General features: G+C 27.8%; 1 protein-coding gene across 1 annotated transcript in view; it reads left to right on the forward strand.

Moving 5' to 3' along the window:
* The first annotated feature begins 915 nt into the window (after positions 1-915).
* Positions 916-23,205, forward strand: part of LOC656947 (scavenger receptor class B member 1) — a 53,312-nt gene continuing 31,022 nt past the window's right edge. Inside the window, exon 1 of the mRNA XM_008196710.3 lies at positions 916-1,080. Coding sequence (XP_008194932.2) covers positions 990-1,080 — 91 coding nt within the window. The 5' untranslated portion in view covers positions 916-989. The remainder of the gene's footprint in view (positions 1,081-23,205) is intronic.

Raw genomic sequence — 23,205 nt, forward strand, 5'->3', positions numbered from 1 at the left:
CTGATGATGTTACATCTGTTTCCTTTGTTTCAATATGTTTTGAGATCATTTCTTTTCTTCCTTCAGTTTTTTTATTTTTCTTTTCTCTTTAATGTTCCTTAATTTGCTCTCATTATCTTCACTCTTAACCAAGTTATTTTACGTTCGCTCACTTTTTATATTTCTTCGATATCATATTCTTCTTTCTTCGTTTTCCTCTTCTACTCACATTGTTTACCCTTCTTTTAGCAATGTTGTCATCCGACTGCACCTAGTCGCTCTAATAATATTCAAAAATTTTTATAGGCACGCCAATCATCAAATAAACGATATTTTTATTAATGAATTTTCACAATTCGCAATAAATTCCTTCCATCTTATCATCATTTATTTATTTATTTACTTCCAGGAACTTGCATAAGAGATGCTGTAGTCGACTTATTTTCGTCTCTTAATCTCACGTTATCTCCGCTTTTTTTTATTAATAAATCCGAATAGTTAATCTAGTGTTAAAAATACCCCAATCACGAAAAAAATATTTTGAAACGGTTTTCTTGAAACAGCCTTAATCGGATAATTATGCGAATTGGCAATAGTTAATGTACACGACTAGAAATAATTTCTAAATTGCGTTTTCACGTCAGCTCTTCGCATTTATAAATAAATAAACGTGTAATAAAATCGCTTTGAATAATCAGCAATTATTGCCTCGACCTCCACTCGAATTTTCGAAAATGACTGATGGGTAAAAATGGGTCGCAAGGTCGCCCATCTACAGTGTGTTCGCTAAAGCGGCCTTGTTATCGGGCGACGTAAACAACAAGCGAACATCGGGTACAAATTAGGGTCGGAAGATCAAGTCGTCTCTTTTTTTCTGGACAAACAAAACTTATCGCAATGACCGCCATTGATTATCGTTCTTCCCCTTTATTAGGTTAGAGTCGGCGGTGATTTCAGTAATTGTCGATCGGTCAGCGCGGAATTTTGAGTTTTCGGACGTTTCGAACGTGATGATGTTTAGTTCAGGCAGGTGTAGGGTGATTTGCAGTGGGATCACAGACATGTCGGCCAAAATGTACGAAGTCTTGATGACGCTCAGGGGTGAGTTGAGACAACAAAATGCGAAGAATTTAAGATAAAATTGCGATAAGCGAGTTTTTGGAATCTTGAGATACAAGATTTGATTCTTTGAGAGCAAAAAGTCACAAATTGTTTTTGTTTTGTGTGTGAGTATCGGTTCACAAATTCGACAAAGCGGCAAACTATTAAATTGGACCAATTTTTACGTATAAACCCGAAAAATTTATATAAAATAAATATTTGTGAAGAACACAAAAAAATAAAAGAATAAAAAAATCGAAGAACAATATTGTCCATAATGAAAAAATCTAATCATAAAATTAAACTTTTTCCTTTATTTTACCAAATTTAGGCTTTAGTTTCAGATTTTAGCTTTTATTTATTTTTTTTATCTTTACTTTTTCTTCAATCATTATATATTTTCTGTTTTCATTCTTTACTTTCTCTTTCTTTTCCTTTTCATTGTTTCCTCTTAATTCGTTTTCTTCGTTTTTATCTTTTTAATTTATCCCTCATTTTAAATATTTTTGATTTTTGACTAAACATTGTTTTTTTATACAAGGTGTCCCTGCGAGTCCATTATTCACTATTAAATGTTAGAAAAATAATATTTTTTTCCTAAGCTTTACCTAAAATTATTATTATACAGGTTGTTTCCTTATTTTTTAAAAAAGTAAGCAAATTTGAAGAATAAAAATTTAGGTCAAAATCATTAGTTTTAAAAGCTACATCTAAAAATGCAAAAAATATGAGGTGTTCTTTATAAAAAAACATAAGTTTTATTTTACTCTTTTATCAATGATTCTGTTTTCATCCTATAGTGTCTCTTTCTTTTCATTTTCATTGTCATTTCTTAATTCGTTTTCTTCGTTTTTTCTTTATAATTTATTCCTTTCTCATTTTTAATATTTTTTATGCTTGACTAAAGCTTATGTTCTTTTATACAGGGTGTCTTTGCGAGTAAGTAAAGTCCATTATTCACATTCAAATGTTAGAAACATAATTTTTTCCTTAACCTTACCTAAAATCATTTTCAAATATACAGGCTGTTTCTGTTAAAAGAATTAAAATATTTGAAAAACTAAGCAAAATCGACCAATAAAAGTTTAGATCAAAATCACTAGTTTTAAAAGCTACATCAATAATGCAAAAAACATGGAGAGTTTTTAAAAAAACATAATTTAGTATTGTACCCAAATTTGGAAACAGCCTGTATATTTGAAAATAATTTTAGGTAAAACTTAGGAAAAAGCATTACTTTTTTAACAATTAAATGTGAATAATGAACTTTACCTACTCACAGGGACACCCTGTATATTCATTATAGTTCTCGTATTTATTCTTAATTTGTCCTGTTGTTGATAATAGTTTTATTTTTTACTTTTGCTTAATTTACCGTCAATTTTTCACTTCTTATATATACGTTCATATATTTTTGTATTGTTTTCTGCTATCATTTTTCTGCTGCATTGTATTAGCATTAGTATTAGTATTAACAAATGAATAAACTAATTTCTCTTTGAAATGTAATTCATTACTAACCATTTTGCTCTTACAATTTTTTTTCCTCATTTTTGTGTTTATTTATTTCATTTATTTCCAATGTTTTATTAATTTTCTTTAAATTTCTTAGTTATTCCTTAGATATTTTTTCTTTTACACATTCTTTCTATTTCTTTACAATTTTTCTTTTAGTTTTTTATTTTTTTTTTATTTTTGTCACATTTAATTTTGTCTTTTGTTTCTACATTTTTTTTTTAATAATTGATAAATTAATCTCTACTGTTTTGCACTTTTCATCTCATTTTTCAAAACATTGTTTCTCTATTTAATTTTTTAACACTATTTTTCTTCATTTCTTTTTAATTTTCACTCATAGTTCTTTGTCCTTTAACTTTTCTTTGAAGTTTCTTTACAATAACTTTTCTCTTACGATAATTTTTTTTAAGTTTTATTTTAAACAAAATTTTCTTTTGTAAGTTTTTAATTTTTTGTTTTTTTTTTCATTTCTTAGATTGTGTTCTACTATTTTTGTATTAGTTTATTCTTAACTAAATTTCTCAAGTACTCAGTTATATTATTATATTAACTATATTTTAACTCATAGTTATATTTTTATTATTTCTGTTTGACTTTTTGTTGTCGTATTTGTATTCTTCTATCTACTATCTTGTTTTAATTTCCACTGTTTTCCTTATTTTTTAATAAATTATTTTGCTATTTAATTTTTCTTTATTTCCTTTTATTTTTCACTCACCTTTTTTGGTGTTCTTTACAACTTTTCTGTTACTTTCATTCTTTTCTTATTTTATTTCAAAAACAATTTTCTTTTGTAAGTTTTTAATTTTTTGCTTTTTTGTTTCTTCGATTGTGTTGTCTTATTTTTGTATTAGTTTATTCTTATTTTTCTTTAGTTCTGAGTTATATTTTTTCTTTCATCCTTTCGACATTATTTCTTTCTTTTCCTAATTTAAATAATTTGTTTATATTTTTTTAGCTAAAGGACCTACCACCTTTTACTAGTTTCCAAAGTTAATTATTGATTTTATTGATTTAACTCAACAATCAATAATTTTTTGTTTTGAATTTTTTTCTAAAAAAATTATCTTATTTTGCTTCTTTCTTTTTAGTATACTTTCACTGTAATTCCAAACAATTTTCATTGTTCTGAACTAATCATTTACTCACTTTTTCAATTAGTATTTTTTATTACATAAATTTTTAATTTGTTTTTCTATTTTTTTTGTTTTAATTAACTTATCTGTTTCTTTTTCTTAACATACTTTTTTATTTTGTTCTTCGGTATGTTTTTTGCTTTCTATTAGGTTCTTGGTTATTTTTTCTCTAATTTAATAATAAAAAACAATTCATCAACGTAAATTAATTTTACAAATAAAAATATTAGACAAATACAAATTTGTAGAATTTTTCAAAATTATGTGTACACACATTATTTAAAAAAGTAGCAATTTTTTTGGATATTTATATTAAGTCCACCTGGTAGTATACAGAGTGACTCATCGGTTGACGATCTCATTTAACTTTCCCACAATTAATTTTCTGCGTATTATTTTTTCGAAAATTCTCGACTTGCTTCGATTTAGGTGTTCACATTCTAACCGTTTTATTTACTTAATTATAAGTAGAGTAAGTAGAAAAGTGAAAGGAACACAGCTTAATTTCCAAATAATTAGCTTTAATGTTCGTTTAAAATAATTATGTTTCTCTTAATTTATGGACGGCTTGAAAATTTTTCTCTAACTGTGGGAAAAACATACCATTAAAATGTAATTCAGGAATTTTTTTAACGACACATTTGGTGGTAATAAACCCAATGATTGGTTTTTCTTATCAATGTAATAATCTGAAAAAAATTCAAACGCACTCAGGAAAACCAAAGCAGCAAAGGTCACCTGGTTTTAATTAATTAAATTTTAGTCTAGGAATCCGGAGTGTTTTAAATGCCAACGTCCTCCAACAATGCACAGACGCACTCGAATTTTTTGCATAGTATACAGAGTGTTGCAAGTATTTTGCCCCCTGGCCCCCGAACGATAACCACTCTGGTTTATTTGAAGGTCAAAATTTCGGTTCACTAGAAAAAACTGTTACATCCAAGTCACGTTTCTGCAGAAATCTGCAAAATGGATTAAAGTACAGTGGGGTCGGTTGATAACGCGACTTTTCTTATCGCACTTTTGACATTTGTAATAACTTAATTAAGGCGATTAATTGTTAAACGTTCCGCTTTGCATCAAACCGCTATCACTATCACGCATTTTTTTCGGTTTTTTTTTTCCAAAGAAAATCAAAAATTGGTACAGGGTAACAGGTTTTTCAAGTCATGGTCATATCGTCCGAAAAAACGATAAAGAAGACTCTTTCACAAGATGTTTGTTTTTGGTTTGTGTTATCAGAGGTTGAGCGGATTTGTGACAGGTCACTGCAAGCGGGGACCGCTTTTGTCGGCCCGATTCGGAAAAAATCACAAAGATAAGTCAGGGAGATGAAAATCCAGGATAAAAATAAATTGGGGGTTGGGGGCCTGACCCCAGGTCGGATGTCAAACACTTACAACAAGAGATTATCACGATTGTTTACTGGTAGTAATTAGTGCACACAAACAGAGCGAAAGTGACGTTTTGCAAGCAAAAAGTCACGTCTAAAAATAAATTTCAGATCAAAAAACTTATTTTATCATATGATCACGCTCTATAATTATGTATTTTTGACTTTTGTAAATTTAAATACCAATTTCACAATTTTAGATAACCACTCTGTATATTTCACACAAAATGTACAGGGTGTGTCGTGATTTATTATCTAACAATATTTTTGAGCAATAATTTAAGATATTAAATTCAGTTTTTTATATTTTTGTTTTGTGTCATTGCTTTACTGGTTTCGAGTTCGACGAGAGATTCATCTTCAGGATTTAAAGAAAGACACACTCGTCAAGAAATGTTCATTATTATTATTATTAAGTTTTTGTATCTGCTGTTACTTTACCTGTTTCGAGATTTATCAGTTATCATCTACAAGGCTTGTAATTCTATAAAATCTCTAAATAATATCTATTAATATTTATTGGTTTTTAATTAAAAAAAATTTTTTTCGTAGAACTGAAAGCAAAATATTTGACAATATTATTATAATTCATGCAAACCACGCTCTATACGGGGTGAGTTTGCTAAAAGTATTTTCTATATTTCAAAAATTATTAGAAAAAAATCGGCGTTTGGTATTAAATAATATTTTATATTCCCTTATTTAATTATAATATAATATAATATAATATAATAGAAATTATTTAATTACTTAACCAATTCCTAATAATATCATTTAATAATATTATTTCTTATGTCATTTTAGAACAAACGATGCTTAAATGTTGTTTTCTACAAAAAAAATGTAAATTAAATTCTTAATTAAATAGTATCTAAAGATTTATTATTATTATTAAAGTAAAGAGGTAGCAACATTTTTATTTTTTTATTTATTATTATTTAAGCATCACTATTTTATAGTAACACTAGAAATCATAAAATTTCTATTAATTTACATCTTTTTAACTTTACTAATGTTAATATTGTATTTATTAATTAATTTTCATTATAAGGAAAGGTAGAAAAGTTTTGAAAAGATTTACACACATAGAAAAAAATACTTTTTTATATCGTAAAAAATACTTTTAACATATTCACTCTCTATATATAAGCTGAAAGTAATTTTTTTATTTCAAAACCTAATAACAAAATGCTTCTGCTTAAATAACGACTCTGTTGTACTTGATATTTTACAATTTTAGTAAATAAAATATCTATTCTATTCTCTATTTACTGTTTTCTATTTTGTATTCTCTGTTCTTTATTTTCTATTTTTTATTCTCTATTCTCAATTCTCTATTCTCTATTCCCTATTCTCTATTCTCTATTCTCTATTCTCTATTCTTTATTCTCTATTCTCTATTCTCTATTCTCTATTCTCTATTCTCTATTCTCTATTCTCTATTCTCTATTCTCTATTCTCTATTCTCTATTCCCTATTCTCTATTCTCTATTCTCTATTCTCTATTCTCTATTTTCTATTCTCTGTTCTCTATTCTCTATTCTCTATTCTCTATTCTCTATTCTCTATTCTCTATTCTCTATTCTCTATTCTCTATTCTCTATTCCCTATTCTCTATTCTCTATTCTCTATTTTCTATTCTCTGTTCTCTATTCTCTATTCTCTATTCTCTATTCTCTATTCTCTATTTTCTATTTTCTATTTTCTATTCTCTATTCTCTATTCTCTATTCTCTATTCTCTATTCTCTATTCTCTATTCTCTATTTTCTATTCTCTATTCTCTATTCTCTATTCTCTATTCTCTATTCTCTATTCTCTATTCTCTATTCTCTATTCTCTATTCTCTATTCTCTATTCTCTATTCTCTATTCTCTATTCTCTATTCTCTATTCTCTATTCTCTATTCTCTATTCTCTATTCTCTATTTTCTATTCTCTATTCTTTATTCTCTATTCTCTATTCTCTATTCTCTATTCTCTATTCTCTATTCTCTATCCTCTATTCTCTATTCTCTATTCTCTATTCTCTATTCTCTATTCTTTATTCTCTATTCTCTATTCTCTATTCTCTATTCTCTATTCTCTATTCTCTATTCTCTATTCTTTATTCTCTATTCTCTATTCTCTATTCTCTATTCTCTATTCTCTATTTTCTATTTTCTATTTTCTATTCTCTATTCTCTATTCTCTATTCTCTATTCTCTATTCTCTATTCTCTATTCTCTATTCTCTATTCTCTATTCTCTATTCTCTATTCTCTATTCTCTATTCTCTATTCTCTATTCTCTATTCTCTATTCTCTATTCTCTATTCTTTATTCTCTATTCTCTATTCTCTATTCTCTATTCTCTATTCTTTATTTTCTATTCTCTATTCTCTATTCTCTATTCTCTATTCTCTATTCTCTATTCTCTATTCTCTATTCCCTATTCTCTATTCTCTATTCTCTATTCTCTATTTTCTATTCTCTGTTCTCTATTCTCTATTCTCTATTCTCTATTCTCTATTCTCTATTCTCTATTCTCTATTCTCTATTCTCTATTCTCTATTCTCTATTCTCTATTCTCTATTCCCTATTCTCTATTCTCTATTCTCTATTTTCTATTCTCTGTTCTCTATTCTCTATTCTCTATTCTCTATTCTCTATTCTCTATTTTCTATTTTCTATTTTCTATTCTCTATTCTCTATTCTCTATTCTCTATTCTCTATTCTCTATTCTCTATTCTCTATTCTCTATTCTCTATTCTCTATTCTCTATTCTCTATTCTCTATTCTCTATTCTCTATTCTCTATTCTCTATTCTCTATTCTCTATTCTCTATTCTCTATTCTCTATTCTCTATTCTCTATTCTCTATTCTCTATTCTCTATTCTCTATTCTCTATTCTCTATTCTCTATTCTCTATTCTCTATTCTCTATTCTCTATTCTCTATTCTTTATTCTCTATTCTCTATTCTCTATTCTCTATTCTCTATTCTCTATTCTTTATTCTCTATTTCCTATTCTGTATTTGCTATTCTCTGTTTTTTATAATTAATATAAATTATGAATTGCTGCAAAAAATAATTTCTTATGCTATTCTAAATCGACCGATCCTTAAATGTTGTTTTGAACAAAACATATTGAAAAAAATATCGATGACCGCAAAACTTTTTTTGTGGGTATTTTTCTTGTATTTTATGTATTATCAGTATTTTATTGATTTTTTTATCCTTCTTTGTTATTTCTTCGTTCTTTTTTCTTTTACACATTTGTCTCGTTTTTTCGCAATCTTTCTTTTACCTTTTAATTTCCCTTTTCATTTCTGTTACATTTTTTACATTCTTTTTTTTTAATATTGGCTTCTTATTGTGCTTTCAATTTGTTTTTATTATTTTTGATTGTCTTTTTTTAAACGTATTTATATCCTTCTTTTTCTTTAAAATAATGGATAAATTATTATCCACTGTTTTGCTTTCATTTTCAGTTTCTCCTTCATTTATCAATAAATTGTTTATCTACTTATTTTTTTATCAATGTTTTTCTTTATATCCTTTTACTTTTTATTCACAGTTTCTTTACCATTTGTCTGTTACTTTTATTTTTTCTTTTGTAACTTTTTAATTTTTTGTCGTTTCATAGATGGCGTTGCACTGTTTTTTTATTAGTTTATTTTTTTTCTTTAGTACTCAGTTATACTTTTTCTTTGATCCTTTTGACATTATTTCCGTTTTTTCTTATTTGAATAATTTGTTTATTTTTTTTTAGCTAAAAAATGGCCAGCTTGTTGGTTTTATTGTTATTATTCTCTATTTTCTATTCTCTAATCTCTATCTCTATTCTCTATTCCCTGTTTTTTATAATTATTATAAATTTTTAATTGCTGCAAAAATAATTTCTTATGCCATTCTAACTAAACGATCTTAAATGCTGTTTTGTACAAAAAAAAGTGTAAAAAATTTCGTTGGTTTAAATTATAATTAAATAAAAGTTTGTAATTCAAAAAATATATTTAAAAAAATAATAACTTTTTAATTTATTGAAATAAAAATATATTTACATTTAGGAATTATTTGTTGTTTTAGGATAACATTAGAAATATATTAAAGATCCGATTTTGAATATTTTAAAATTAATTAACCATTAATCGTCATAAGAAATTATTCTAGAAAAAATTCGCATATTTCTGTAAGATTATTAGTTTTTGGGAGAAAAACTACTTTAAACTGTAACATTTTCCGGCAAATCAAAAACCAAAAAACTTTACAAAATTGGAGTTTTTTTCGAAATTTGAAAATGCCAGAGGACAGATCTAAGCTTTTTCTTTTGTAAAAACCTAATGAGATTAAAACATTAAAGTTACAAATTTTTGAACGAGAAATACAAAAAAAATAGAACTGGAAAAAACGCCTTTTGATATTTAAGGGTCATTGACCCCGCTACCAACCTCGCCAAAACAAATATACCGGCACAAAAAAACATTGTAAAATCACTTACGGCAAACAGCATATTTACAATTATGAAAATTAATTAATTTAAATAAAAATGTAATAAAATTTCGCAAATGTGTTTTTATAATTAGTAATTCATGTCGAATGATTATTATAATTATGTTTAAAAACCACAAAAACCTTTTGTAAATTTGAATAAACAAAAATCAGGTGTGTTTTTTTCGATTGAAATTGACACGTATCGTGTTAATTGTAATTAATTAATTACTGATTACTGTATTTAGAGCCGTGTTTAGTTCGCAGTCATTATTATGGATACTATCATTATTAGCATAATTAAGAAATTAATTATAAGAAAATTCCAGTGTTTATTTTCCGAGCGTTTTCCAAATTGCAATTAATTAAAGTTATGACACAACAAGTCAAACGTGTTTTTATTTGGAGTATGTGAACTGTAACGGGTGATTCCAGCGGGCCGTTAGCCTAAAAATAGCAAATTAAATTATTTGTAATTCTAATTTAATTCGCCTCGAAAATACGCAACCAAATCAATGATTTTGTCGGATTTTTATTTGATGGAAAGAATCATAATTAAGCAGATACTTAATAATCTGTAATTTATGTAATTATTTGTTTCTCGTTTTGTTGGTTTGATTGTGCAAGGTTGCCACTATTAGCGAAATTACGCGGAAAATTCTGTCCGGAAAATGGGTTCAAGCCACAGGTCTAGGCCTCGTCCTTAGATCATTATTTCTCCGAGAAACTGAAAATATGACACTTGACCTCTAATACACAGTGTGCGAAGAAAAATCCGAGTTCAACGCACACGCAAGGTGATTTAATTACAATTACGCCCAAGTGATTAATTAAGCGGCCGGCCTTAGACTTGGTTCTTTGAATTTCGACTTTTCCGCTCCACTCTGTAATTAGTAGTTTTCCGATGGCCTAGAACAGGCGTTGCAAAAATTCGTGCATTTACCGTTGTCTTGCGGGAAGTCGGTCGAAGGCCGAACTTTTCCCGAATTTTTCGGTGCTTGCGGGGAAATGTCGAGGTTCGTGCATTTTTTCCGGATTTCGGGGGTTTTCAGAGTGAAAGGAGGAAGAGTAGGTTTGGCCCTCAAAATCGCCTACTGTTCTTTCTTATCGGGTTTTTGACCCAAATCGTCATCCAGTTGGCCTAACAATTGAACCATAAATCACCAAATCGCAGTTGGCCGTGCGCTAGTTGCTTATCAAGCGCCAAAGGTGCAACATAAATTATCCGAACGAAATTTTTAACACCTTGGATACTTTTATAATTTCGCTAATACTGAACGGAAGGAAGTAGCACTTTATTCACAATTAAATCATGGCCAGGCGAGATTTTGTAATTTAAATTAATTTATTTAGCAATTTACGGCGAATCTGAAAGAGCTAGGAGAAAAATTCGCAAGTCAAAAATTTTTCATTTTGTTTATTTACGGCAAAACTGTTTGAAGAAACAATATTTGAATGTTTTCGTGCAAATTGCAAAATTTTAGTAGTTTTTTAGTTATGTTTTTTTATTTCGCCCACTTTTACATTTGTCAGCAATTTATTCAAAAATTATTGACAAGAGTTTTTTTATGAAGGTACATAATTAAAAGAGTTTGTTTTCAAATGATACAAAATTATGTCCAATAGTTCCGGAGTCACTGCCCGAAAATGCTCCGGGTACCGAAAATCGACCAAAATCTCGACAAAATTTGGAAAAATCAAACAAATTGCCTTTTTGCAATTTAGAGGTTATGTAGCGGTTTAGAGACATCTAAAAGTACATAAAACTATGCTAAAGCACAGAGTTTTTGAAAATTCAATTTTTTCGGTTTTTTGATATACTTTTTAGGAATTTTAGGAAAAAAAATCAAAATTTTAATTATTTAAAAAAGATCTCACTATAACACGTAGAATGAACCTTAGAATCTGCAAAAACAAACCGTTTTGCCCTAGGACTTTTAGTTTTTGAGTTATGATTTTTTTGTAAAAAACTCAAACTTTTTCTGTAACCCGAGCCTTTCTGTTTCTTAATTACGGTAAAACTATTTGAAAAAATGAAACTATTTCAATATAAACTTATGCAAAATGTTCGTGGAAATCGACTGGCGTCGAGAAAATTTCAAAATTACTAATAATTTTATAGTTTTGAATTTTTTTAATGTTAGCAATTTTTACAGTTATTAACAATTTTTTCGAAAACTGTTCCGCTTACAACAATAGACTTTTTTTAATAAAAAAGATTATCAAAAAGCTTTCAAATGATAATAGAGTTAGTCTAATAGTTCCGGTGTTATTGTCAGATAAATGCTTAAGTTGCCGAAAATCAACCAAAATCTCACAAAAAGGTGAAAAAATCAAACATAAAAAAATATAACCAATTGCCTATTTTGCACTTTTAAGGAGTGTAGAGAGGTTTAGAAACATATAAAAGTCCATAAAACTTTACTAGAGCGACGAGTTTTTGAAAAGTAAGTTTTTTTAATTTTTTGAAGGCAAGTAATATTGACCACTATACCTATTTGTAATTTTAGAAAAAACGTCATCGCTTCAAATATTGTAAAAAATGCATATTACGTAGACTGAACCGTAGAATTTGCTGAAAAAAAACCGTTTTGTTCTAGGGCTTTTAGTTTTTGAGTTATAAATTTTTTAAGTAAAAAACAAAAATGCCTCTGTAACCACAGCCGTCTTGTTTTTTAATTACGGTGAAACTATTCAAAAAAATGGATTTATTTTATGTAAACTTATGCAAAATATTCTTCGGAATCGACTAGCGTCGAGAAAATTTCAAAATTACCAATAGTTTTATAGTTTTGTTTTTTTTGTAATGTTACCAATTTTTACATTTATTAGCAATTTTCTTAAAAACTATTCCTCTCACAACAATAGACTTTTTTATCGAAGGTAGACAATTAAAAGAGCTTTCAAATAATGGTAGAATGAGTGGGGTTATGTCTAATAGTTCCGGAGTTATTGCCAGATAACTGCTTCAATTGCTAAAAATCGACCAAAATCTCACCAAAAGTTGGAAAAATCAAACATCAAAAAATATAGCCAATTGCATTTTTTTGCACTTTTAAGGAATGTAGGAGGGTCCAAAAACATAGAGAAATTCATAAAACTTTGCTAAAGCGACCAGTTTTTGAAAATTAAGTTTTTTTATTTTTTTGAAGGCAAGTGATATTGACTACTATATTCGTAATTTTAGAAAAAAACTTCATCGCTGCAGATATTGTAAAAAAGACATATTATGTAGAATAAACTATAGAATTCGCTGAAAAAAACCGTTTTGTCCTAGGACTTTTAGTTTTTGAGTTATAAATTTTTCTAGTAAAAAACAAAAAATGTTTCTGTAACCAGAGCCACTTTGTTTTTTAATTACGGTAAAACTATTCGAAAAAATGGAACTGTTTTGATGTAAACCTATGCAAAATATTGTTGGGAATCGACTAGCGTCGAGAAAATTTCAAAATTGCCAATAGTTTAATAGTTTTGAGTTTTTTTTATTGTTACTAATTTTTACATTTATTAGTAATTTTCTCAAAAACTGTTCGTCTCACAACAATAGACTTTTTAATGAGGATAGATAATAATTAAAAGAGCTTTCAAGTGATAATAGATTTAATGGGGTTATGTCTAATGGTGCCGGAGTTATTGCCAAATAAATGCTTCAGTTCCAAAAAATCGACCAAAATCACCAAAAGTTGTAAAAATCATACATCAAAAAATATAACCATTTGCCTTTTTGGCACTTTTAAGAGATGTAGAAAGGTTCAAAATCATAGAAAAGTCTATAAAACTTAGCTAGACGACGAGTTTTTGAAAATTAAGTTTTTTAATTTTTTTAAGGCACGTGATATTGACCATTATATTCGTAATTTTAGAAAAAAACTTCATCGCTTCGAATATTGTAAAAAAGACATATCACGTAGACTGAACTGCAGAATTCGCTGAAAGAAATCGTTTTGTTCTAAGACTTTTAGATTTCTAGTTATATAAATTTTTTAGTAAAAAACTAAAACTGCCGTTCTGTTTTTTAATTACGATACAACTATTTGAAAAAATGAAACTATTTTGATGTAAACCTATGCAAAATATTCTTGGGAATCGACTGACGGCGAGAAAATTTTAAAATTACCAATAGTTTTATAGTTTTGAATTTTTTTAATGTTACTAATTTATACATTTATCACCAATTTTTTTGAAAACTATTTGTCTCACAACAATAGACTTTTTTAATAAAGATATATAATAAAAAGATCTTTCAAATGATAATAGATTTAGTGGGGTTATGTCCAATAGTTCCGGAGTTATTGCTTCAGTTGCTAAAAATTGACCAAAATCTCACCGAAATTTGGAAAAATCATACATCAAAAAATATAACCAATTGCCTTTTTGGTACTTTTAAGAAATGTAGAGAAGGTCAAAAATATAGAAAAGTCCATAAAACTTTGCTATAGCAAAAAGTTTTTAAAAACATATATTTTTTTATTTTTTGAAGGTAAGTGATGTGACCACCATATTCATAATGTTAGGAAAAAAACTCATTGCTTCAATAATTTAAAAAAAGAGCTTACTATAATAGGTAGACAAACCGTAGAATTTCCTGAACGAAGCCATTTTGCTCCAGAACTTTTAGTTTTTGAGTTAAGATTTTTTTAATAAAAAACTAAAAATGCTTCTGTAACCAGAGCCATTGTGTTTTTTTATTATGGCAAAGCTATTCAAAGAAAATGTCTTTTGACGTAAACCTATGAAAATAATCCGGGAAATCGGTTGGCGTCAAGCAAATTACAAAATTTCCAATTGTATCATAGTTTTGATTTTTTTATTTAACCAATTTTAATTTTTTTAACAATTTTCTCAAAAAGTATTAGTCTCAAAGCAATGGTCGGTTGTAAAAAAGATAGATAATTAAAAAAGTTTTTAAATGATAATAAACTTAATAGGGTTACGTCTAATAGTTCCGGAGTTATTGACCAAAAGTCGACCAAAATTTCGACAAAAATTGCGAAAATCAAACATCAAAACCACTTGCTTTTTTGCACTTTTAAGGGATGTAGAGGTGTCTAAAGTTATAAAAAGTGCATAAAACTTTGATAGAGCGACGAGTCTCATTTTTTTAAAGGTAGATAATTATCACTGTATTCGTAATTTTATAAAAAAAATATAAAAAAAAGCTCAAACACTATGAAAAAGCCTACATTAAGTAGAATGAACTCTAGAATTCTCTGAAAAAAACGTTTTGCTTTTATTTTTTGGGTTTTAAGGTAGATAATTATCACTGTATTCGTAATTTTATAAAAACAATATAAAAAAAAAGCTCAAACACTATGAAAAAGCCTACAATAAGTAGAATGAACTTTAGAATTCTTTGAAAAAAACGTTTTGCTTTTATTTTTTGGGTTTTAAGGTAGATAATTATCACTGTATTCGTAATTTTATGAAAAAAATATAAAAAAAAAGCTCAAACACTATGAAAAAGCCTACAATAAGTAGAATGAACTCTAGAATTCTTTGAAAAAAACGTTTTGCTTTTATTTTTTGGGTTTTAAGGTAGACAATTATCACTGTATTCGTAATTTTATAAAAAAAATATAAAAAAAAGCTCAAACACTATGAAAAAGCCTACAATAAGTAGAATGAACTCTAGAATTTTCTGAAAAAAACGTTTTGCTTTTATTTTTTGGGTTTTAAGGTAAATAATTATCACTGTATTCGTAATTTTATAAAAAAAATATAAAAAAAGCTCAAACACTATGAAAAAGCCTACAATAAGTAGAATGAACTCTAGAATTCTTTGAAAAAAACGTTTTGCTTTTATTTTTTGGGTTTTAAGGTAGACAATTATCACTGTATTCGTAATTTTATAAAAAAAATATAAAAAAAAGCTCAAACACTATGAAAAAGCCTACAATAAGTAGAATGAACTCTAGAATTTTCTGAAAAAAACGTTTTGCTTTTATTTTTTGGGTTTTAAGGTAGATAATTATCACTGTATTTGTAATTTTATAAAAAAAATATAAAAAAAAGCTCAAATACTATGAAAAAGCCTACAATAAGTAGAATGAACTCTAGAATTCTTTGAAAAAAACGTTTTGCTTTTATTTTTTGGGTTTTAAGGTAAATAATTATCACTGTATTCGTAATTTTATAAAAAAAATATAAAAAAAGCTCAAACACTATGAAAATGCCTACAATAATTAGAATGAACTCTAGAATTCTCTGAAAAAAACGTTTTGCTTTTATTTTTTGGGTTTTAAGGTAGATAATTATCACTGTATTCGTAATTTTATAAAAAAAAATATAAAAAAAAGCTCAAACACTATGAAAAAGCCTACAATAAGTAAAATGAACTCTAGAATTCTCTGAAAGAAACGTTTTGCTTTTATTTTTTGGGTTTTAAGGTAGATAATTATCACTGTATTCGTAATTTTATAAAAAAAAATATAAAAAAAAGCTCAAACACTATGAAAAAGCCTACAATAAGTTAAATGAACTCTAGAATTCTCTGAAAGAAACGTTTTGCTTTTATTTTTTGGGTTTCAAGGTAGATAATTATCACTGTATTCGTAATTTTATAAAAATAATATAAAAAAAAGCTCAAACACTATGAAAAAGCCTACAATAAGTAAAATAAACTCTAGAATTCTCTGAAAGAACCGTTTTGCTTTTATTTTTTGGGTTTTAAGGTAGATAATTATCACTGTATTCGTAATTTTATAAAAAAAATATAAAAAAAAAGCTCAAACACTATGAAAAAGCCTACATTAAGTAGAATGAACTCTAGAATTTTCTGAAAAAAACGTTTTGCTTTTATTTTTTGGGTTTTAAGGTAGATAATTATCACTGTATTCGTAATTTTATAAAAACAATATAAAAAAAAAGCTCAAACACTATGAAAAAGCCTACAATAAGTAAAATAAACTCTAGAATTCTCTGAAAGAACCGTTTTGCTTTTATTTTTTGGGTTTTAAGGTAGATAATTATCACTGTATTCGTAATTTTATAAAAAAAATATAAAAAAAAGCTCAAACACTATGAAAAAGCCTACATTAAGTAGAATGAACTCTAGAATTTTCTGAAAAAAACGTTTTGCTTTTATTTTTTGGGTTTTAAGGTAGATAATTATCACTGTATTCGTAATTTTATATAAAAAAATATAAAAAAAAAGCTCAAACACTATGAAAAAGCCTACAGTAAGTAGAATGAACTCTAGAATTCTCTGAAAAAAACGTTTTGCTTTTATTTTTTGGGTTTTAAGGTAGATAATTATCACTGTATTCGTAATTTTATAAAAAAAAATATAAAAAAAAAGCTCAAACACTATGAAAAAGCCTACAATAAGTAGAATAAACTCTAGAATTCTCTGAAAAAACGTTTTGCTTTTATTTTTTAGGTTTTAAGGTAGATAGTTATTACTGTATTCGTAATTTTATAAAAATAATATAAAAAAAAGCTCAAAGTCTATGAAAAAGCCTACAATAAGTAGAATGAACTCTAGAATTCTCTGAAAAAAACGTGTTGCTTTTATTTTTTGGGTTATATTTTTTTTGGAAAAAACTAAAAATACCTTTGTAAACAGAGCCGTTGCGTTAATTACGGCAAAACTATTTGCAAAAAAGCAAATGCTGAATGCAAAATGATCCGGGAAATCAGTTGACGTCAAGCGATTGCAAAATCCCCTAGTTTTTTAGTTATAAATTTTTATAAACCAAAGATAACTGTAATCGGAGCCGTTACCTGGGCGGTTCCGGGTTGTCACTAAAAAATACATAATTTAAAGCGTATTTTGACCCTTTGTCAGTTTTTGCACTATGCCGATTACTGCAAAACTATCAGTTTTTTTTATTGGTTACTTTCCCAGTTTCGCAAAACAAAACGGAAGCAGCACTTATCACGCCATTAAACCATGGCCAGCCGCGTTTTAGTAATTCAAATTAATTTATTTAGCAATTTGGTGGTAGATAAGATCTCGGGCACTTGAATCCTCCGTCCGCCTCAATTATTTCCTCAAATCAAAACTGTCGCTCGCTGGGAAGATTCTCAAGATCATTGTGTGCAGATTCCCTATAATCACTCCATTGACGTCAAATCGGTTTGTTTATTCCGTTATTACAAGTGGACGCATCCGGCCCCACCACCACCGCGTTGAAAATTCTGACTTTGTGACCTTTCCAAAGTTGAAGGAAAGCAAGACGAAGATTTTGCTCGCGTTTGACCACCAGTTGTGGGGAATACCCCGCCGGAGGCGAACGCTGTATACAACCGCAGATTGATTTGGGAGCTTTCCGCTGACCCGCAAGGAGACACAATGGGGCCAATTCTGTTCATGCAGTTTTACGATTTTTCAAAGTTTCTCAACAAAAAACTAAACTTGAGGCTTGGCCAAGTCAAGTTTAAGCGTTTGAACGCAATTGGCCTTGTCTAGACAGGCGTCCCACAGAGAGCAGCTTAAAGGTCGATTTTTTCGATCAGTGATCGTTTTTTGGGGCTTTAGTGACGTCAATCGCTCACAGCGGCGGCACGTGGATTCAAAAATTTTACCATAAGTATCAAAAATAAGCCGGAAAATTATGAAATTACATCGGAAAAGTGAGAAGTCACTTAATTTTGAAAAACTTCCTTACAATACAAAGAAGAATTTCCAATTCAGTTTTAAAATGCTTAAAGCTTATTTTATGGGTAACAGGGTGAAAAACCACGTAAGTGTAAGTAGGTAAAGACAAAAAAATTATAGTAATAAAAATTTTGCATTTTTCGAAATTTTTGTTCTTTTATACGAAAATCACTTATGTCGCGTAAAATTCGCTTACAGTCACAAACGAAGAAAAATCACATTATTTTTGCTTGTTCTTTATATTTATCTCGATTTTGAGCAAAAAAACTCACATAGGTACTTTACAAAAATTTTTCAAAAATAGGCAAATTTAGTCAAAATTCACATTATTCTAGACCCTATAGTTCGCTTTTTGAGTAAAAAACTCACTTTTTTGAGTAAATATAAATAGCCAAGAATTTTTTTAGTTTAATGACAGCTAAAGGATCAAAAAACAATAAGGCTGTACAAAAATAAGACAAAATAACAGAAAATAAAAGAAAGACTTAGTAGAACAAAAATAAAAAAACACAAAAAAATGGGGCTGCTTATGCAATTAATCAATCATTTTATTCAAAAGAAAAACAGTTTTGATCCGATTTTGAGAATTAATCATATTTATACAGGGTGACCCTGTTAAAAGTAACACCCTGTATAATCTTAATTTTGGCGAAATTTTCAAATTTTTATTAATTTTCAATAGCAATTAACAATTTACTAATCACAGTTGGCTTCACCTCCGATAGTTAGGTATTTTAAATTTTAAAGAAAATAGATTCAGGAACTCAAACTAAGTGATTAATTCAAACTGTGAATTAACCAAATAATTTTTGGGCAAAATACCAATCAAGAAGCTATAAAGGCTACAATAATTATCCCGATCGTTAAATTTATTTGCAAATAATTTATTTATGCGTTATTTACGCAATTACTGCGTGAAATTGCGTCAAAAACCTTGATACAAAAAATGAATTTCCAAATCTAGATTAATTCAATTATTGTCAATCCAAGCCAAGCATAAATTTTTTCACCCAATTATCATTGTAATCCACCGTTTCATTATCAAATTTCAATTATTACAATACTTTTTGCTTTCTAATTCTGAAGTAATCTTGACATAATCTCACACTTTGATATAATATCTGTAATAACGCGTGACATAACACCGAGTAACTCAAATTTTTAAATTCCAATCAAAACACTATACCGACCTCAATCACTCAAAACAATCAATCGGACGTGATTCAGTGAAAAAGGGGGCCGTGAGGAGAGCTTTGCGGAACACCGCATGGGTATTTTGATTTTGGCAAAAATTGTGGAATATTTAGCGAAAATTGACCCCTGTCGTTAATAAAACCAGTTTTTTGCTTGGGTTTAATTGACGTCACAAAGTGGGAAAAATCGGGCCGTTAGGGGATCCCTGCGGGACATCAATTCCGGCACAGTTTTTTCCATACACAAAAAACTAAATCAATCAAAAGTTAGTGCCGAAATATACCGACAAATTCATGTGAAATGTGTTGATAGAAATGGGCTCAAAGTGGTGCCTTGCGGCACTCTCTCTTACTCTAATTTATCAAGTGATTAGGTCTCCAGTGGCGACTCGATAACGTGGTCAAATCTGATGTCAAGAAAGAATAATCTCTCTGTTACAATAATTATACACTGTTTTTTTAATTTTTAAATTTGGTTCAAGATTATTATTTTTGAAGAGAGAAATTTAGCAAAATATGTGAGTTTTTTTTGTTTTTTGACCTGTTGTAACAAAATTTTGTAAAAATTGTGTGTTTATTGTTCAAAAAATAAAAATAAAACCCAAATAGTCTACAATAATATCAAGTTATTCCTATTACTTTAGTAATTGTGTTTTACTATTGTTTTCATCTGCAGTTCTTTTCTTTCTTTAAATATTAGATATTCTACTTTTTTTCATTTACTTATTTTTTTATTATATGAGTATTGTCTATTTTTCTTACTTACAATTTTTTTACATATATCTTTATTTGTATGCCGTTTTTAATTATTTTTGAATTTATTGTATATTGTATTGAGTTTAAAATAATGCATTCAATTCATATTTTTATGACGGATTATTTTTGAGAAAAATACTGGAACAGGTAAATTTTATTTTTATAAATGCAACATTTTTTATGTGACATTCCTTCATCTTTCTAGTAATAATAAAAAAATTAAATTAAAAAATTAAATTTATATTAAATTGAACTAAATGGTTATTTCTCGCAAAAGGCTTTATCTTTTCGTTATTGACTTATTTTATTAAAAAAATGTTTTTTATTTGTTTTCTTTAATATTTGGATGAAAACCTAAATCAAAACAAAAATAAAGAGAAAAAATAATTTCGTATGAAGTAAAGACAGAACACAAAAATACAGCACCTTGTATAAACTTATAGATAGCTTTTTAACTTATTTTTATTTTTTATTTTTTATCTTATTTATCTTTTTTTATTTTTTTTTACTTAATCTTTTGATTTTTTTAAACTTATCTGAAAGATAAACAGTAAACTAAAAGTGACGTCATTTCTCAAAAACTAGTAACGTCATAAATTTCAAAATAAATGTCAAAAATTCGATTTTTTTTTTAAATAATAAAGAAATAAAGATATTAATTTTATAGTTAAAACTAACTCTTTACAGTTTTTTGTTGTGATGTTAAATAGCGTTGCATTGGTTCGAGTTCGTCTCCTTAGCTTTTCTTTAATTATAATATAATAATATAATATATATATATATATATATATATATATATATATATATATATATATATATATATATATATATATATATATATATATATAATATAATATAATATATAATAATATATTAATAATAATAAATGCATTTATTATTATTATTACTATTATTATTATTACTACAAAAGTAGGTAAATTTACAACATTTTTTAAATAATTCTAAACAAACAAATAAATTATTTGTTCTACGACGACACCTTGACTTTTGTGGTTTTCATTATATGTTCAGTATAAAATTTCTTCGATTTTATTTGTCAATGAGATTATCTAGAAAAACAATGACTCCATGTAAAAAATAAACCACTAGAATTGGAAAGATCTTGGATGTTTTTTAGGAAAAACCGAAAATTGGGCGACCCCTAAATATTATACAGGGTGTGACAAACCCATTAATCATAACCATTCCTACACCTAAAAATATGTCGTCATCTATCGTAAATTTACAACACAGAACTAGGAAATTGACGGTTAATAAATGTTTGAACAAATGTGTAGGCAGAAATCGTGATTTTATGACTATTGAAATAATAATTAGGAAACAAAAATTACATTGAATTAAATTTCCACACACCCACATTCAGAATTAAGGGAAAAACTGTCATTACAACCATTAACAAACTGATTATCCTCAATTAGTCCAATTTCTAGTAAAACTTCTCCAAGTCATCGGATTAAAACCACGAGTCATTTTTCCCAATAATTTCATTTCCACCAAGGCCACTCTGATTCACCCTCGATCTGTCGCAAAATCCGACCAATTGACGCAACCGTGTCCACTTTTCGGGAAAATCTAGCAATTAATTACCGAAAATACCGACAATGACCTTAACCGTTCGTTCGGCGTGAGTCACCGTTTGTATACATTCAATGAACCACGGAAACGTAATTCACGCTAGATTCAAGATCGCGTCGGCTTATCACAGGTCCTAGAAGCCCACGCTGGAGGCTGTCCAAGGCTGGCGTGATTAATAGCGGGACACGCGACTCCTTGAACTTTTTCGCGGAGATTTCGACGCTGGATGAGGACAGAAGCGGTCCCGGATTTTACCCAATTATTGATAATTTGCGATTGTTTGTTTGTTGCGCATTTTTGTGCTATTGTGCCGATTTCTTCATTTTCCTCAATTGTGGCCAAAACCGGTTTTGGTGATTTTTTACGGAGTTATTTGGATTTTTTGCATACATTGCCATTTACACGCGAACAGCATTGACATTAAAGAAGAACAATATTTTTGCGTCTCGAGTTTCTCGTAGGTGGCCTATTTAACATGCGACAATTAAATATATAAACGAATTTTTTCGCCATAAACTCTCTTCCTAGACAATATTTTATTTATATTTATTGCGGCCAGGCGTTATTAATGTTCGTTGTTTGAATAAAATTTAATAATGGGTTTGGTGTCGGATTTTATCGGCATTTAAACAGCCACATGATTTTATTTAAATGTTTAATTTAATCACCAGCCAGTGAATTTTTAGTGAATATTATTCGAAATATTTTGCTGTATGGCTACCTATTACGGAAGAAAATTCATGTTTCGAACTAGGTAATGAACTTTGATTTTAGAATGTTAAGTTTTGTAATAGAAAGAACGCTAAAGAATAATCTAGAAAAATTTCTAACGAAACTACATTAAAATTTTAAAAAAGAATAGAGAATACACGAATAGTATATTATTATATGAGTTTTATAAGTCGTTCTATTGTGGCACGATTGGTTTTGGAGCACGACGAAGGAGTGCACAATACAAATAATATTTTATAAAAAAATTATCTAAAAAAAACTATCTGTATTTTTAAATAGAAAATATCTAAAAAAAGAGTCTTGATTTTAGATCTAAAGACGCCTTTACAAAGTAATCAGAGAAAAATTTTAGAAAAAATACATTTTTTTATTAATAATCCTCGTCGTTTTGTTTTTTTTACAAACATATTATTCTCATTTTTGACTCATGATTCGATTCGCACTTAGTTTTTTTGGCTCTTTCTTAAGAAAATACTTTATACTCTTAATTCTTTATTTTTTACTTTCTGCCTATTCTTTAATTCTGTAACTTTCTTTAGTCTCTTTCAATTTTCCTCACTCTGTCAATCTTCTTTTTACTTCAAAAGTAGTAGATGTTTTTTTCATACTTTTATTATTATTCATCCATATTTTTTTCTGTTTCAACTACTAATTAATTGAATTTTATTTTTCTTCTGACATTATTTTTTAGCTTTTCTTTTTTTTAACGAATCCGCTAATCAAGAGAACTTATTT

The sequence above is a fragment of the Tribolium castaneum genome, chromosome 8 (assembly GCF_031307605.1).
Source record: "Tribolium castaneum strain GA2 chromosome 8, icTriCast1.1, whole genome shotgun sequence".
NCBI lineage: Eukaryota > Metazoa > Arthropoda > Insecta > Coleoptera > Tenebrionidae > Tribolium > Tribolium castaneum.